General features: G+C 40.9%; 1 protein-coding gene across 1 annotated transcript in view; it reads left to right on the forward strand.

Annotated features, from left to right (window-relative positions):
• Positions 1-69: 69 nt before the first annotated feature.
• LOC306886342 (protein unc-79 homolog) overlaps positions 70-19617 on the forward strand; it is a gene marked incomplete at both ends in the record, with an annotated part of 80750 nt that continues 61202 nt past the window's right edge. The window contains 16 exon segments of the mRNA XM_079443383.1: positions 70-91; positions 3304-3424; positions 5054-5367; positions 6208-6378; positions 6523-6618; positions 6737-6792; positions 6873-7002; positions 10466-10530; positions 11174-11262; positions 11847-11887; positions 12300-12328; positions 12597-12826; positions 13289-13460; positions 17306-17536; positions 17924-18114; positions 18371-18494. Coding sequence (XP_079299509.1) covers positions 70-91; positions 3304-3424; positions 5054-5367; positions 6208-6378; positions 6523-6618; positions 6737-6792; positions 6873-7002; positions 10466-10530; positions 11174-11262; positions 11847-11887; positions 12300-12328; positions 12597-12826; positions 13289-13460; positions 17306-17536; positions 17924-18114; positions 18371-18494 — 2082 coding nt within the window.

Genomic DNA, 19617 nt, shown 5'->3' on the forward strand with positions numbered 1-19617 from the left:
TTTCAGCTTCTGCTGCTCGAAACGCTCACATTTTCACATCTGCTTTATGAATCGTGGAGATTTTCTAACATGTCTACGAAGGCAGAGCAATGTAAGTATGACGACGCTTGCTATTGTCTGATTTATGGAATATAATAGAATATGTGAATGTGCTCGAGGGGAAAGAGACACGTGTGTGTATAGAGAGAGAAATGTTAGAGCTTCACGGTGAGATTTTAGATGTAGATATGTGTTGCAGAAGACAGAAGATGCGGTGTCTTTTTTTCAAGGTCGAATAGTCAAGTCATCCCTGCAGTAAAACATCTTCATCTGATCATACTGGAGCGCAGTACTCTATTATTTTGATCAATTGGGTAATAGTTGATGATGTCTGTGATGCTGTAAATGACCAGTGCTGTCTGAGCGCCATTTGCTTTCTACCGTCTGTTTTATTGACCGTCCACCTCAAAAATACGCATTCATGTACACTATAAGATATAATAAAACATCTCGATCCTTCTCACCGCTGCTCAAACACAGGCTTGTACTGGATAGTGAATCTGCTGCATGCACAGCTCAAGAGCTTGTAACAGCTGATTCTAACGGGACACAATGCCCAGCAAACACAGAACCATACCCTAACGCTAGCTTTTGCTTATTTTTTTTAACACTATAAAACTATATAACACTATAAAAAAATCTTTCCAATGAAAACGTTGCAGATTTTTTTGTGTAATGACCTATACAGAGCCCTGAAATTCGTTTAATGCAGCATTTATTCAAATACAGAAATTAGATCAATCAAAACACGTTTTAAATTATAATATTGTCAGGGTTAAGCAGAGTGATAACAGAAATCGTAGCTTCGTGAGTTTGTTTCATCTTCATTTACTGCTCGACTCTGATCTGCACGCGTTTTCAAGTCAAGTCACCTTTATTTATACAGCGCTTTTAATAATACAGATTGTGTCAAAGCAGCTTTACAGTATCAAATAGGAAAATAGTGTGTCAATAATGCAGAAGGACAATAGTAAACACTCAATATTCAGTTAAAGGCATTTCATTATTGAGTTCAGTGATGTCATCGTCCAGCTCAGTTCAGTTTAAATAGTATCTGTGCAATCAGGTCGATGATATCGCTGGAAATTAAGTGTCCCAACAAAGCAAGCCAGAGGTGACAGCGGCAAGGAACCAAAACTCTATCGGTGACAGAATGGAGAAAAAATCCTTGGGAGAAACCAGACTCAGTCGGGGGCCAGTTCTCCTCTGACCAGACGAAACAGTAGTTCAATTCCAAACTGCAGCGCAGTCAGATTGTGCAGAGGACTCATCTAGATCCTGTGGTCTTGTCCCGATGGCTGTCTAGGTGACAAGGATTTCACTGAGGATCTGTCTCTGGGGCTCATCTAGGTGTTCTGGTCTCCACGGACGTTCAGGGCTGTAGAGGTCATCTCTAGGTGCTGATCCACCATCTGATCTAGTTACGGCCTGGATCTGGGTGGCTACGGTGACCTCAGAATAAGAAAGAAACAGACTAATATTAGCGTAGATGCCATTCTTCTAATGATGCAACAAGTACATCGGGTGTTATGGCTAATTAAAGGGTTACTCCACCTCAAAATGAAAATTCTGTCATTAATCACTTACCCCCGTGTCATTCCAAACCCATAAAAGCTTTGTTCGTCTTCGGAACACAATTTAAGATATTTTGGATGAAAACCGGGAGGTTTGTGACTGTCCCATTGACTGCCAAACAATTAACACTGTCAAGGTCCAGAAAAGTATGAAAGGCATCATCAAAATAGTCCATCTGCCATCAATGGTTCAATCTGAACGTTATGAAGCGACAAGAACACCTTTTGTATGCAAAGAAAATAAAAATAAAGACTTTATTCAACAGTTCGTCTCATCTGTGTCAGCGTAGCTCCATTTTGGAGAATTTCTGACGTACAGCGGGGTGATCATACTGGAGTAAAGAGGGAAACATTATAATAACGTTAGGGGAATGTTAGAATAACATTCTAAAAAACCAAAAACTAACTTTCTTGGAACCAAAATCTAACGTTCTGGGAACATAATAACTTTCTAAAAAAACAAAAACTAATGTTCTGTTTCCGTTAAGAAATCTCTCCTGGCTAACCAAAAACAAACCATAAAAAATAACGTTCTGGCAACCAAAAATTGTTAGCTAGGTGTGCTGCATGTTGAACACCACAATATCTGTGGTCAATAACACTGATCTAATGTAGGCCTAGATTGTATATCATTGTATATCTTAGCAGTCACTGGGGGTTTATACAGGTTTATGTAGGTCTGGCCCTGCAGGAGACTATGAAAACAGCCTGCCATAAGATTACAAGATCCTGCAGCAACGCACAGTGTAAAATCTGTGTAGTTCATTATTTAAGGAAAGCTATTTTCCCTTTTGCTGAATTCTGACCTTTTTTAAATCACTAATAATCAAAAATATTCTGTTGCCTTTAACTCATACTCTAGTTGATCCAAACTTGTCTTCATCATAGTAAACTTAACTTACATTGGGGCCTGTACTTCACATGAATTCAGAATATATTGTCAATATGGACTACGGTTATGACATTAAACTGTCATGTCATAACCGTAGTCCAGGTTATGACACTTTTATGCCCGTTTAATGTGATTTTGGAGCTTGACAGACCCAGTCTCTGTTTACTCTCGTTATATATGAAACAGATTTTTAACAGAATGATTCTTTTGAACTATTTGTTTCAATGAATTGGCTCATTTATTCAACTGTTGCCACAATCATGAAACAAACATTTTGTTGTTGTTTTTTCATTTATTCATATGCTACTCCAGATCCATAATTTTCCTTTATGAAGTGGTGAAGTCTGCAGCTGACAGCTCTGAGTTAGATCACTTCTCTCTTCCTCAAAAATGTCTGATATTATTTTATTTTCTCATTGTAAGACAGAAAACATGATGAGTGTTAAAAATTGAGGCAAAATATCATTAACCAGCATGAGAAATAAGAGAAGCGTGTTCTAGGAGTGATTCGGCCGTCCAAACACAGACGCTGTTCTGTGACACATCTGAGCTCCAGCGGTTCGTTCATTTGTCCTTCTGACAATCCAAACTGTCTGATGTGGAAAACTTACTTGAAATGAGAGCAAGTTAGAAACGGTGTCTCGTTTCAGCTGTAATGCTGTGAAAATACAGATGTCAGTTTCAGAGAGATGTTCATTTACTGATTTCTTCATCAAACAACACAAAGCAGCAGCAGCAGTGGATTGTTGAATATTATGAAATGTTAATTATGTGTCACTTTGCTCTTTATTTGTTTAGTTGGCTCTAAGATTCGATACTTGCAAGAGTATCACAACCGTGTGCTTCACAATATTTACCCAGTGCCATCGGGAACAGACATTGCAAATACTCTGAAATACTTTTCCCAGACCCTGCTCAGGTAAGTGCACTACACTGGAAATAGGTGAAACACTGCAACTGTTACATTCTAATGATAGGCAGGCCTAGTTTCATTATTACAAAGCAGATAAATATATCTATCTAAATCTGAGAATTTCTACAGCCACTGAGCTCTGTCTTATAATCAGATATATGCAGGAACATCATGCATGCCAAAAGTACACATTTTGGATAAATTCAGGGAAGTCCTGATTTGAGTATTGTTTTTGTTTGTCTTTATTGTTTGTCTTTTAAATGTCAGTAGCTTTATGAAATACAGTTTAGACTCATGAGTTCATGTTATGTGTAAGAGCTCTTCTTCATGTTCACGTGTCAACAGAAACAGTTTAATAAAGGTGCATGCACTCAAAACATGCTTGAAGAAGAAAGTTTAGCATCTGAGAGCAGTATGTAGTTGTTTGCATTTGTTATTCCTGTCCTGTTTATGTTTATCAGTGTTTGTGTGTTAAAGGTCCTTTTGTCATTAAGAGTACTGATAATGATAATGTACTGTCAGTGATATGAAATACTGGATTTCCCTAGTGTTCAGTGGGTTTGAAATGTTAGAAATGTAGAGTTTTTCTTGTCGAGAACGCTGTTCATGTAGCATTCTGCAGCTGAACCACCTCTCATTCCCAGCCAAACAGGGCTGACATGTGTAGCTTTGATAATAGACAGTGTGAGAAATACTACACCATCCTGTTTGTATGTAACGCACATCCAATACGTTCTCCTCTCCCTCCAAGACCATCACAGACCAAATTACTGCTGAGGTAGAAGTTGACAGGGGACAGCAGACACAAACACCCTCCACATCCCTCCACGAACATGACACATTGCTTTCGAAACCAGCGTATTTCTTTTCCATTACAGTTTTCCCCAGCCGTAGACTAGTGACATTTCTGTTAGAACTGAAATCCATATGCCTGTCGAACCATTATTTCTCTTCCCCGAAATGATACTGAGGCAGTATCATAATGTATTTACATACAGACATTCTTTTTGACGGTGCAATAAACATGTGTTGTGACCAGGGATCTTTTAGTCTAACCTCACATACATGTTTATTACTGGCTGAAGCATGTTTCTGAAGTGTCATCTCTGTATCGTCCTCAAAACTAATTATTTTGAGATTGCTCTCATCTCTGACAGCCCCTCCATTGCTCAATATTTCCCATACGGCTCTTTGGCCTCCTGACGGGCCCGTGCCGCCCGTCCTCCGGGGATTGGCTGCTCGGAGGGCGCGGCGCGTGCGTATTGAAGCTCGTTCCTCTGGCGAAGTACGGGGCTGCCACTGAAAACATGCCATTTTTTATATTTTTGCTCCTAGTCACCAGATACGCATGAGATGCAGTGATCGTCGCGTGCTTCGCAAGCGCAAGCCTGCTTGAGTTTCGATCCAAACCAAAAGCCAGCTTTTCAAATGCATAGATGATGATGGCACATCCAAAGCAAATTCCAAAGTCTGTGGAGACACTGCATCCTATGTGGGGAATATCTGGGTTTGGTTCTTTTCTACTTACGCTGTCTCTGTAGAGCCATTTCAATGTAATGTGCTGTTTCTTTGTGTCTTTGTTGTCTCTTTTTTTCCCCTGTTCCCCTCCCTCCCCCCACCCCTCCCTCGGAGCAGCATCCTGTCCCGTACAGGCAGAAAGGAGAGCCAGGAAGCTTCCAATTTGGCCGTGCCCATGACCATGTGTCTTTTTCCTGTGCCATTCCCACTCACCCCATCTCTAAGACCACAAGTCAGTTCCATCAACCCTACAGTTACTCGATCCCTCCTTTACAGCGTTCTGCGGGACGCCCCGGCCGACCGGGGTGGTGCCACCCAGCAGAGTCGGGAGGTTCAGATCTCAGATTACCCCTCACTGGACTATCAGGGGCTCTATGCCACCCTCGTCACCTTGCTTGACCTGGTGCCCCTGCTGCAGCACGGTCAGCACGGTGAGTCCTGAGCTCCGCCTCCCTCCTGGAGACACACTTCTGAGTGTATCAGAGGAGAGAGAAAATTACACTGATTGTAAAATACTTCACACAAAATAAGGATTGCTGCTTGATGGACGTTGATTTCCAGCCAAACAAATACGCTCAGTCTTCTACAAATCAGTTCCACTACGGTGCACTTGCCATTGGTGCCTGACGTTCACCCAAAAATCATTCTGTCATCGTTTACTCACCTTCATGTTGTTTTTCAGATGTAGAACATGAAAGAAGATATTCTGAGAAAAGTCAGTTGAAGTCAACTGGTTGCTAATAATCTCCACCTATCTTCTTTTATCTTCTGCAGAAGAAGGAAAGTCCTTCAGGTTTGGAAGCACATAAGGGGAATAAATGCTGACAGAATGACCTTTGGTGAACTCTGATCTCTTTGAGATCCTCTGTGTGTTTGGCACAAAACAAAAATAATCTAAAAAAGAGAATATTGCTGCAGTTTAGCCAATATTTGACCGTTTTGGGATTATCAGCAGGAATCGCTCATTCTGTCTAGTGGCAGTTTTCAATAAAACATGCTAATTTCCTGACAGCTGTCAGCCAGCTTTATTTCTCCTATCTGCTGGCCGCTAAATAAACTTTGCTTTCATGTCACTCACCATAAAGAGCTTTGACTGGATAACAACGTTATCAATGTACAGTAGCATATATTATGCTAGTATTTTGTTATGGATGCATTCGGAAGAAAACGCAAAGCTTTAAATGCCATTGTACTGTTCAGAGATAAGTTGCTAAAGCTGCATGAATCTATAGAGGACATGGTGCTCATCTGTTCATCTGCTTGTCTTTCAGATCTGGGACAGGCCTTATTTTACACCACAACATGCCTTCTGCCTTTCCTTAGTGATGATATTCTCAGCACTTTACCCTACACCATGATCTCCACTTTAGCCACCTTTCCTCCTTTCCTGCACAAGGACATCATAGAGTACCTGAGCACATCCTTCCTGCCCATGGCCATTTGTGAGTATACTAACTGTATTTCAGCAACCACTTCGTGCTTCAAGTAGAGCACGCAGCTGGTTTGATTATCAGCAAGCAGTAATAAATGCAACACTACGTGACAATTGTGCACTATGAAGTAAGAAAATGATTTATGTGTTGCAGTGGGTTCGACTCGAAGAGAGGGTGGCGTTCCAGCATATGTCAATCTGTCTGCCTCCTCCATGCTGATGATCGCCATGCAGTACACTTCAAATCCAGGTACATACACATTTATCAGGCTGCAAGATCACTGATTGTTATTTGCAGAAGTCTCTATAGTAGCTTTTTCAGTATAGTGTGGATTATGGGCTTTAAATGTTTCTCTGGTTGTCTTCAGTGTACCACTGTCAGCTTTTGGAGTGTCTCATGAAATACAAGCAGGAAGTATGGAAGGTATGCTTCAGTTCTTCATGTCTTTTTGGAGATTTTTCCAAAAGCACTTCTCTCTGACACTGATCACTGTGTTTTTAAAGGATCTTCTGTACGTCATATCCTATGGCCCGTCCCAAGTCAAACCTCCAGCTGTTCAAATGCTCTTCCATTACTGGCCCAACCTGAAGCCTCCTGGTGCCATCAGTGAGTACAGAGGCTTGCAGTACACAGGTGAGATTAATTTCTCCAAACCACTGCTTTCAAATGGTTCGTTTCAATTAACAAAGTCAAAGCAATAACATAAGCACGTATTTCTTACATCTCAGCATTGTGGTTTACATGCTCAAACACATTTGGATAAAGTCATATGTAGGCACGTACCTGTACCTTGAATTGCGTTTTTTTATTGTCATCAGTGTTTCATTCAGTGAGTGCGACAGGCTAGTATTGATTTGGTCTTAATCAAGTGTTACTATTTTACAAATAGATTAGGTACATCTCAGGTTACTTGAGTGTAATCTTGTTTCCTAAAAAAGGGGAAGCACCTTCAGGGACAACTAGACATGCCCACAGTGCGGCAATGAGCTACAGCATTTTGTTTCCACTTTTTCAGGGAACAGGGTTACAAGTAACCTGAGATGTTCCTTATCAAGAGTTACACTCGATGCTATATTTTATAACACTAATGGGAATGGGAATACCAACGCCGGCACACTGGAAAATATCTGAACCCTCAAGGTTGTGTAGAGTGTGCACACAAAACATTGGAGAGGTCATCACAGACATGACCTTGGGATGTTGTCTCAAGTACATGAGAGCCTGGAGTAACATGAACTTCGAACCTTCAAACATAGACCCTGATGAACATGTGCGGGGAGGACCAGACTGCTGCATCACATACTTGCTGCAAGGGGGCACCTCTTGCCAGAGTCTTGGAGTATTCAACTCCCCTTAGTAGAGCGGGCCCTTACTCCTGGAGGTGAAGCTTGACCATGCCCCTCATAGGCTAGGGCAATAGCATCTCTAACCCAGTATGACATTGTTTGCCTAGTGGCAGCCACCCCCCAGTTGCCGCTCCCATAGCATATAAAAAGGTGCTCCGACTTAAGCCACTGGCTGGTGCAGTGGACATAAATCAGAAGGGCATGGACTGGACATTGTAAAGTCTCTTTCACACAAAGATTCCAGAAAATACACAGGAAATGTTTGATTTTGGTTCATTCACACTGCCAGTGATTCTCCGAAATCTGTGCATGCGTTCACACACAACCCGTAAAGATCGCGTAAAGACACGTGACATTTCATGTGACGTGTATAATGCGCTGTGCACCATTTCACTAAACTGGCGAATGATTTTAGCTTCAGTACGGATAGTGAGGAGCTCCCTGATCGCTGCTTCATTCCGGTTTACACATTTTTCGTCGTGTGAACTTTGATCTGCCTTCAAAACACCCTGGGGATTGGCCCTGGATGAAATCCCCTGGCTCTGAGCCACAACTGAAATGTCTCATATGCACATGGCCTAAATTTATCACCGTGGATGCAGCTGCCATGACACCTAGAAAAGTAACCTTTCCTGACCTAGCCTTATGTATTTCAGTGTGTTTACAATGGATTCAACACGTGCAGGAGACAGCTATATCCACATTGTAATCGAATTACATATGACCCTTAAATACATTGTCCTCTGGGCAGGAGAAAGAATGTTTTACGTGGCATTGAGCCTCAACCCCAGAGACTTGAGATCAGCGAGGACGACATCCCAGTGTGTCGAAGTGCGAGCTCTTGAGACTGAACTTCTGACAATCTGACTGTGCTGCAGTTTGGAATTGAACTACTGGTTCGTCTGGTCAGAGAAGAACTGGCCCCTGACTGAGCCTGGTTTCTCCCAAGGATTTTTTCTCCATTCTGTCACCGATAGAGTTTTGGTTCCTTGGCGCTGTCGCCTCTGGCTTGCTTTGTTGGGGACACTTCATTTCCAGCGATATCGTCGACCTGATTGCAAAGATACTATTTAAACTGAACTGAGCTGGACGATGACATCACTGAACTCAATAATGAAATGCCTTTAACTGAAAATCTGTTTTTCAGTCTTTTTATTTTACATTATTGACACACTATTTTCCTTTTTTGATACTGTGCAGTTGCTTTGATATAATTTACATTGTTAAAAGCGTTATATAAATAAAGGTGACTTGACTTGGCTTGAACCAATACCATCTATTCGTCTATGAAATTTAAAATGTGGATGCCTTGGAGTCACAAAGGAGCCAGTGCTGCCTCCATATATTTCACTTATGTGAGGTGACAAGCCTAGGCCAAACGGAAGAGCTTTTGAGCCCAAATGCGAACCTCAGCAACTTCCTGTTTTCTGGCAAAATTTCTATATCAAAGTATGCATCCTTGAGATTGAGTGTCACGAGCCAATCTCTGGATTGGATTTGAGATACAATCATTTTGATTGTTAGCATTTTGAACTTGTATGTACTGAAAAAGAGGTTCAAACGGCAATCTAAAATTGGATGCAACCCCCCATCTTTCTTGGTAACCAAAAAGTACAGACTGTAATAGCCCGATTCTCTGACTGGGACGGGAACATGTTCTATGGCCCCTTAGTCCAGCAGAGTTTGCAACAAATGCATCTGCTCTGGTGTCACGGTAGTGGAGACCATGCTGCTGCAACGCGGTGCATGATATGCAAAGTGGATCCCTAATCCTATTTCTACAGTCCTTACGACCCAAGGACAGATATTTGGCAGTAGTTTCCATGCTGCGAACCTCTCTGAAAGGGACACTAGTTTTAACAGTTTGTTTTGCTGGGGGGGATGTTAAATGTTTGGTGTTCTGAAACATTTGCAGAAACCATGTAAAGTTTTGCTGGAGATCATACACTGGTGGTGGTCGGAGATTGGACATCGATCGCTTTCTATCGATCGATGTCTAGAGCCACACGGTCGACAGTCAGAGGAGAGTGCAGTGTTCCCAGACGAAGAACCACATATGGCCAACAAGCGTTCTCTTATAAAGCAGTGAGCCTTTGGAATACTCTTCCAAACGAAATTATTTCATGTACAAACTATAGTACTTTTACACGCCTGACCAAACAGTGGTTATTATTAAAGCAAACCTGTACACACTGAATGTCTGTGATATGAATGGTGTAAATTGTGAGTAAGTGAGTGATAGATTCCTGAAGTGGAGAGTATTTTTATGACGTGAGTGAAGTAATGCTTCCATGTATTATTTTGTATATATTTTATGAATTTGTGTAAGTATAATATCAACCTGTCCAGGGACTGCGGGTGGAAATTAGCATTTTTTGCTATAACCTGGCACATGACATCTCTTCTTTTTTAGACTAATGTTTTTTGTGCATTGTCCCTGATCAAATAAATAAATTAAATCCCCTGAGGGTGCCAGGAAGGAGCTCTTTTCTACAAATGATTGTAGAACCAGACAAATTGTTGGACTCATTTGAGAGATTGGTTCACTGATTGACTGACGGTTTTGACTGGATATGTAACTGTCCTATCTGATTCAGTCTGATTTGGTGAACTGGTTGAAAGATTCAAAGAAACGAACTGTTCAAAATAACGATAGGTTTACAGACTGGAAATCACTGCTCCGGTGGCTTGAGACAGACATTTTCCTGAAATGTACACATTATTTGTCTGTTTTGTTCTTTATATCCCAGCCTGGAACCCCATTCACTGCCAACACCTCGAGTGTCAGAACTCTATTAATAAGCCAGCGGTGAAGGTACTGTAACCTCTGAGATTCTTTAATGTAGGTTTTGTTGTATTCTAGTCAAAAATGTTGTGGATTTTGTGGGATTTTTTAGGGAGCAAACATTTCAGTGCACTGCAAGGATTTTGCGATTGAGACAAGAACTTCAAAATAAAAACAGGCAAATGCCCAGAATCATTTCAAAAATATACCCCAGGTTCTGATTCATTTTTTTTTTATATCCCTGCACATATTTGCTCTGTGTAGTCAAACATAGAAGCAGAGCAGGAAGAGACATGCTGTAACTCAATTACCAGGAGCTCATGAGGAACTGATGACCCTGTTACCGCTCTAGTCAAACACTGAAATAATGAGATCAGTGCATGCACAATATGGTGCTTATTTTAGAAGATGTTAAAACCAACAATTTGAAGTAAGATCTGGTAAGCTGTCAGAGAGGTAAAATAATTATTATGATTTTTATGAAACCCGAAATGATGGTTTGCCCTGAGATGCCTATAATAATACAGTGAAACTTGTGGTCTAAAATACCCTAAAAAACAGCTCGTGTTTGTAGTTGAGTACATTGTCCATTATTAGCAATAAGACACATTTTGAAAGTGTTTGAGGGTCCAGATGCTGTGTGATTGTGACTGTGGCTCCGTCCTGCTTTCAGATGTGTATTGATCCAACGCTCTCGGTCGCATTGGGTGACAAACCTCCACCCTTATACATCTGTGAGGAGTGCAGCCAGAGGATCGCTGGGTAAGCTGCATTATTTCAGCATTGTGTGTCTGCAGTGAATATCCAGAACCATCTACTCAGCCTTCAACTGCCAATCTCATTTTAAAGGGGTCATGATCTTGTATCTTATAATCTTGTAATTGCGTTTAGTGAGGAAAGCCCACAATTTTGTGTTTCTGGTTTATTTGACCCATTTTGCTGTTTGTATCTCACTTAGATAAACTTTCCTATATAAAAAAAAAGACAAAGAAAAAAATTGATAGTTCAGAGAGACAGGAACAGGACTGGGAAAGGACGTCGAGTCGGGACTATTGTGCTGTATGTCATGATACTGTTTCTGTTGATGTTTAATGCTTCAATTATAATGCTGAATGATATCAGTTGACTGGACAGGGTTACCTTAATGCTTAAAACTTTATAATGGTCCTTATGCAGCTGCTCTTGAGAGAACAAGAGGATTGGCAGCTGGTTTCATCTGATTCTGCATGTTATCAGGATGGAAAAGAGGAGCAGTCTGTTTTTCTCCTGTCTGTCAGCTTATATTAGATGATTCAGCTCAAGATGTGAGAATGTTTGTGTTCCTGAACTTCTGTGATCTTTCACAGCGATCATGCTGAGTGGCTTGTTGATGTGCTTTTACCACAAGGTCAGTGAAACTTCCTCATTTTAAAATTACAACTGCAGACACTCATGTATTTACTTAAAGGAATAGTTTACCAACTATGATCATTCTGTCTTCCTTTACAATAAGCTTTAATTTGATATGATTGAGTGCATTAGGTATCATGAAATATGAGTCAACGCCTTTTTACAGCATTTATTAATCTAGATTAATGTTATAATATCAATAAATTGTTATTTCATGTTTCTTCATAATAATGTAAATGTATACATGAAATGCTAGAATGATTTAGTATATGTAGAAAATACCGTTACCCCAGTTGAGTAAATGCTGTAAAAGGGCAGTTAACTGTTAGTTCCTAGTAAAGCTAGGATAACGTGTTATCTTATTCTTGTCTTGTGTTATAACAATACCCCTCATGATTTCATCCTAACAGCTGAGATTTCTGCTATATGTCAGAAGAAGGTAAGCCTGGTGTGAGGGAATATGCTTGTGTTGTCCTGTGTGTGTTTGGTCATGTGTTTCCATGTCATCATTTTTAGGACATCCATTATCAGCTCATCTGTGAACTAGAGCCGGTTTCTGTCGCCTGCTCCGCTTTTTCCTCTGCAGATTAAAATGTCCACTCTGCCATTGTTACTGAGTTTCTGAAGTGAGTGCTAAAAACATTACAGGGAGCAAACTCTCTGTCCCACTCACATTACGCGTGTTTGTGTCTCTCTCTCCATCACAGAACTGCAGCTCTCATGTTAGGCGCGCCGTCGTCACCTGCTTCTCAGCGGGATGCTGCGGTCGCCACGGCAACCGGCCTGTGCGCTACTGCAAGCGTTGTCATGTCAACCACCACAGCAGCGAGGTGGGGGCATCGGCAGAGACGCATCTGTACCAGACGTCTCCTCCGCCCATCAACACGCGCGAGTGTGGCGCTGAGGAGCTGGTGTGCACCGTAGAGGCTGTGATCAGGTGCAGACAAACACACCTTCAGAAAGAGAAAACCACCAGGTCTAAAAACTGCAGTCAAAATACTCCTGACAAACAGTTTTTAGTTTACTTGAATGAGAATAAGGCACATTAGATATAAAATACTAATACACTGGCAGCCAAAAGTATTTTATTCTAATAAATGCATTTATCTGAACAAAAAAACTGTAAAAAAAACTGTAATATTGCGAATAATTATTTAATTTTAAAATAGATGTTTTCTATGTGAATATATTATAATAATTTATCGATTCATTTATTTTCAAAGCTGTATTTTCAGCATCATTACTCCAGTCTTCAGTATCACAAGATACTTCAGAAATCATTCTAATATGTTGATTCACTCTTTTTCAGAGCATGTCTCAATTTGAAAAACATACAGTACATGTTAATATGAAACAAGCATTAATCAGTGTGATGTAATGTCACTGTCGTTCGGCGCAGTCTGCTGAAAGAGGCGGAAATCCATGCGGAGCTGCGGGAGTTTGAGCTGAACCGCCGCCGTCAGATGGGTCTGTCTTCATCCCATCATTCCCTGGACAACCTGGAGTTTGACAACAAAGAGGATGACCAGCACGACCAGAGACTGCTCAGCCAGTTCGGCATCTGGTTCCTGGTGAGAAGCGTATGTGTGCACCACTGTGACCCTTATGGTCAAATCACGTGTTACATTAGCACCAATATTACAGTTAGAGGGGGGCAATAATAAGCAACAATATTCATCATTATTTTTATTGAAAAGTGATTAAAGTGCTGAAAAAACAATGGTCTTTACAGACCTGCCAACCTGTACGCATTTTAACCTCAAAGTACGCTGGTATGATTTGTCACTCTAAACTACGCAAAAACCTGGTGGCACCTCTGTCCACACGCAGTACTTTAAACAAGCAAGAGCAAAAGACACATTTTTGACCAATCACAGCATTTTTTCGGTTTTGCCTTTAAATAATTTCTGTGCATTATTTGTCCCTGAGTTTACGCGTTGAGATGAGGAAACTCCTCCCGTTTATAAGGAGCATTTGAAAAAGCAACACATGCCGAATATCTTTGTAACAAGAAGCATTTCTAAACCTATTGTTCAACAAAAGAAAACATTATAACATACTCCTCTGTCAGGGTTGAGGTTTAGGGATGAGGCGAGGATAAAATTGCAGAAAGAGTTGGGCTTTTTATTAATAATCAAAATAAAACAAACAAAAAATACCCCACAGGGGCAACTTGACTGGCTGCAGGACAAGAACAGTCTAGAAGCAGGCAAGAAAAAGATAGGAAACATTCAACAACAAACTGGCACAGGACTGGAAACACAAGGAGAATAAATAACAGGTTCACACGAGGGACAACAGGTGGGGCAAATGAACCAATGAACAGGTAACAAGGTGGGCAGGGGTATACAAGAGATATGAGAGCACATGGCAACATGGAAACAAACAAGAAAAAGCCATATGCTCACACAAAACTAAAACACAAGCACATGGCCAGCAAAACAATCACAAGCCATGTGCTTGAACAAAACAAGACAAGAACACGCAGCCAATGAGAACACAACTCACACAACACAACACAGGAGTGTCAGGACTCTTGTCACAAAATCAAGAATAAACTAGACCGAAGTGATAGAACCCATCAGGCGAATGTTAGAAATAACCTCCTTTTGTGATCTGATGTGCTTCTTATCACAGAGTGATGCAGCAATATATATATTTTATACTGTAATAAAGGCTGTGTCCGTTAGCAGTGGATTATACTTTTACTTAATTATGAAAATACCCGAGGTGGTTTTAAGAACACAGATAAACAATACATTGTTGTAATCAAGTGTTTATTGTCTTAATGTTTCATCTTTCAAAGCGTTTCTATCTTTTATTCAGTCACAGTGATAGCTGGATGCCTTTGCCCATATTAGGGATTTCCTGGAGCGTCATTAATTCTATTACTTCTGTGATGCAAATGTGGATTTTCTGCGTGAGGGCGCCCTCTGGCTTCCAGTATGAATGAAACACACATGACATGTGTTTATAGCACTAAATAATGGCCAATCCATAAAAATAATACTTCTCTCAAAATAGATTTTAAGTAGACATGTGATAGTCCATGTTTTTCTACAGTGTACAGAAGTGTACTGGAGTTTTAATTAAAGTGTACTGGATTTGTTTTTTTTAAATAGTATTTTAAATTGTAAATCACAAAAAATACTCTGATGTGCCAAGCCATCAGAACCGAACCAAACCGAAAACCGTGGTTAAAAAGCGAGGTATTTATTGAACCGTGGGCTAACTGTATTGTTGGATCCCTACTGTTTACTCTAAAATACTGTATAACAGGAATATCACAAAAGTGTGGGTGACTGAGGCCAGACCCTGAATACTAAACTTTGGAAAATATATAACATTAAATCTTGTATTTTGCACATTGTGTAATTACGATTTTGACATTAGCCATCAATGAGCTTCAGGTAATAATGTAGCTATCTAGGAATATATGAACCCCCCACCCCCATGTCCCATCCCATCCCATCACACTGATGGTATTCAAAAACAGTCCAAGGTTGGCAGTTCTGTTTTGTTTTGTTTTTTGGTCATTTAAGTATTAGTAGACACATATTGAATGTTAATTTCTGCTGTTTCATGTAAGTGATGAAGCCTCTCACTGATTGAAAATAACGATACCTTGCATTTCAGCTCATGAGTCAGATGTTGATTTAGCAGCTGATTCAGTGAGTTCATTCTGTGAAGGATTCAAGCTAGTAATTCATGTTCTCGTGTCTCGTGTTTTCTTACCATTTTTTTAATCTCATCACATTCTTTTCAGACTGAAAACACATTCACAATTCCGATAAAGAAATTTTTTTTTTAAATGTGTTAAAAAGATTTATATCTGTTAGCAAATTACTACCAGTATGTGTTTTAAATAAATAGTTTCTCCAAAAATAAAAAACTTGCTGAAAATGTCTTCACACGCCGTCCAAGATGTAGTGCAGATGCAGATGTAGATGTAATGTTTTTCTTGCTGGCGCAATAACTAATTAATGTTGGGGCTGTGTATGGGAGGGTTCCCGTAAACTCTGTTATTCCCCTACATGTGACAATTGCAAAGAGGTGCAGTGACATGGCAGAAGAAAAGAGGGACGCTTTAGTACAGAATCTTAAGACTTTGTTGAAGGATGGCACAGTCACAATGACCAAAGACATGTGGACAGAGGATTATCGGAAAATTAGTTATTTGAAAATCACATGCCTTTTCATAAGTGAGGATATGGAACTGGTGAATAAAACCCTGACAACTGCAATATTCCCTTTGGAAGAGTCAAAGACGGGAGAAAATATCAGACGGGAGATATTGAAACTACTGGTGACAAAGTTTGGCCTTGATGCTTCCTCTGGTGTGAGAAACTGAAACGCCACTATCAGCCCAATGCCCTGGTCTCCCCCCAGCAAGCTGTCATGCGTAAACGGCACAAAGACTGGCTCGCACGTAAAGTGATAATACAGGACCTCCACAAGATCGAACATTCCTCTGGCCAAAATTTAACCAGCTGAGAATGTTGTCACACTCAGACAGGAATGCCGTACATGCTCATGCCCGCACTCTTCTGCAAGCCATGGCTGCAGGTGCACTAGATGTGGAGATTCCAGACCCAGAGCTCTCCGGAGTCAAACCCACTCCTCCTCCGGCAAAAAGAAGATGTACAGGAAGCTGACTGGGAAGATGACGAGGTCACTCGCTACATTGAAACGACTGTCATGGAAAATGAAATGGATGTTCTTGGCTGGTGGAAGATCAACAAACCATCCTACCCAAAACTTGCAAAATTAGCCAGATCAGTACTATGCATCCCGGCCAGTAGCAGCAGCATTAAAATGGTGTTCAGTGCTGCTGGATGTACCATCAGTGTGTGCAGGACCACGCTGAAGCCATCTACAGTGGATTCAATAAATTTCCTCCACAAAAACATGTAGCCTAATCTTGAAGAGCAAAGGTTTTTCAAATTATAACTAAATATTAATGGAGTCTTAAATGCATCATGTAGACAGAGTATATAGGCTAATGTTGGCATTATTCTTTTATTAAATTTCAGCTGCTATTCACCATCACGTTGAGGCCGGATTGTGGAGAGAAGTGGCAAAGCAAACCTGCGGAGCTTTTATCTTAATTTCGTTATTGCCAAATACCCATCTTAATTTAGAATTTATCTTAATTTAATTTGTTAAGAAAGAATAATTTTTTAGCCTACGTTAGTCATGAATAAATTATGTTAAAACATGTATAAATGACTCATTCTTGACAAAAGGCAAAAGAGGTGTGTGCGTGCGCACATTTGAATAATGTCGGGCTGTATATGGATTCGGGTTTTTACAAAGCTCTAACTTTTAAGGCCCGATTACAGCTCTAGTAGCAGCTTTCCACAACTGTGACACTGTCTCTGCAAACGAGTAAACTAACGAGCACTCACTCGATCAGGTGAGTCTGTGCACGCCGAGCGAGAACACGCCGACTGAGAGTCTGGCGCGGCTGGTCAGCATGGTGTTCCAGTGGTTCCACTCCACCGCTTACATGATGGATGACGAGGTGGGCAGCCTGGTGGAGAAGCTCAAGCCTCAGTTCGTCACCAAGTGGCTGAAGACGGTGTGTGACGTGCGCTTCGATGTCATGGTCATGTGCCTTCTGCCCAAACCAGTGGAGTTCGCCAGGGTGAGTGTGCATATTTGTGTGGTTTATGAGGACACAAATTTGTATAATGACATGGGTATGACAGAGGTATTACAGTATGAAGGTGGTTTATGAGGACACTGCCTATGTCCCCGTAATTCAAAAGGCTTAAAAAACATACTAAATGGTGTTTTTTTGAAAATCTAAAAATGCACAAAGTCTCCTGTGAGGGCTAAGTTTAGGTGTAGGGTTGGTGTAGGGCAATAGCACACACAGTTTGTTCAGAATAAAACCATTACGCCTATGGAGAGTCCCCATAAACCACAAAAACCAACATGTGTGTGGGTGTGTGGGTGTGTGGGTGTGTGAGTGAGAGAGTGAGTGTGTGTGTGTGAGGAGAAACAAATGTGTGTGTGTGTGTTTGCGCAGGTGGGCGGTTACTGGGATAAGTCGTGCAGCACGGTGACGCAGCTGAAGGAAGGACTGAACCGGATTCTGTGTTTAATCCCCTATAACGTGATCAGTCAGCCACTGTGGGAGTGTTTCATGCCTGAGTGGCTGGAGGCGATTCGCACTGAAGTTCCTGACCAACAGCTCAAGGAGTTTCGTGAGGTCCTCAGGTACATGACACACCAGACACCTGTCCTCTGTGTCCAATAACACGTGTTGCCATAGTGACCCCTGTCAGTGTTTCCATAGTTCCCATCTGCTCAGTGAGGAACTTCATATCATTGTGTTTGCTCACCTGTCACACACACACACACAATGTTTCTTTTTCTTTTGTAAACAACTGATTCACTGATCTTCTCTAAGATGTTTTTGAGGAGGCACAGATTTATTATCTGACTGAAGTCGTTGTTTTGTTTCTCTCTGCAGTAAGATGTTTGACATTGAGTTGTGTCCGCTTCCCTTTTCCATGGAGGAGATGTTTGGATTCATCAGCTGTAGATTCAGTGGATATCCAGCATCAGTGCAGGAGCAAGCGTTGCTGTGGCTTCACGTGAGCAGGCACACACACACACACACACACACACACACACACACACACACACACACACACACACACACACACACACACACACACACTCAGACACACTCAGACACACTCACTCACTCACACAGACACACTCACTCACACACACACACATGTTGGTTTTTGTGGTTTATGGGGACTCTCCATAGGCGTAATGGTTTTTATACTGTACAATCTGTATGTGCTATTGCCCTACACCAACCCTACACCTAAACTTAGCCCTCACAGGAAACATGCTGCATTTTTAGATTTTCAAAAAACTTTATGCTGTATGATTTATAAGCTTGTTTCCTCATGGGGACCAAAAAATGTCCCCACAAGATTAAGATTTACTGGTATTACTATCCTTGTGGGGACATTTGGTCCCCAGGACGTGATGAATACCAGGTGCACACACACACACACACACACACACACACACACACACACACACACACACTCTGATGTTACTAGTCATCATTTCCTGATCCAAGCGCTCTATCAGATGCCAGAAGCAAACATCAAACGGTGCTATCATACACTCATGATGTGCTGAAATACTTCAGAAAATCGTGACCCGTGACCTTCATCTTCATACCCAAATCTCAGAGGGCCAGACAGTGACTCATGTTTTATGAATTGTTTAAATATTGGTGTCCAGTATGCCGTAATTCTTGACATCACAGTGAACACTGTAAGTTTAAAAATGTTGCCTTAATGTGTGATATGAATAAAGAGTGCTCATTAATTAAATATTATTTAGTATGTGTATTACAGTTTTTTTCAACTGCTTACATACAAAATCTTTACTTGTCACACAGTTTCTGAAAGCTGAATTCTCTGCCTTTGAACTCAATTTCATAAAACACTTTAAAACAAAACACAACACACAATTCTCTATGTAACACACAAATATCTAAGAGGAAGTGTCTTGATTTCCTTTTTCAAACACGACCAATCAAAAAGCCACACTAATTCATCACTAACTCCTCACATGTGCTTCACCGAACCCCAACCAATCATGCTTTAGAACAGGCCTATAAACGCAAATCTACACAACTACACATGACTGATGTATTTCTTTTCTTTAGTACTGTGTAATACTCTATTC

The sequence above is a fragment of the Barbus barbus genome (assembly GCF_936440315.1).
Source record: "Barbus barbus genome assembly, chromosome: 20".
NCBI classification, from domain to species: Eukaryota; Metazoa; Chordata; class Actinopteri; order Cypriniformes; family Cyprinidae; genus Barbus; species Barbus barbus.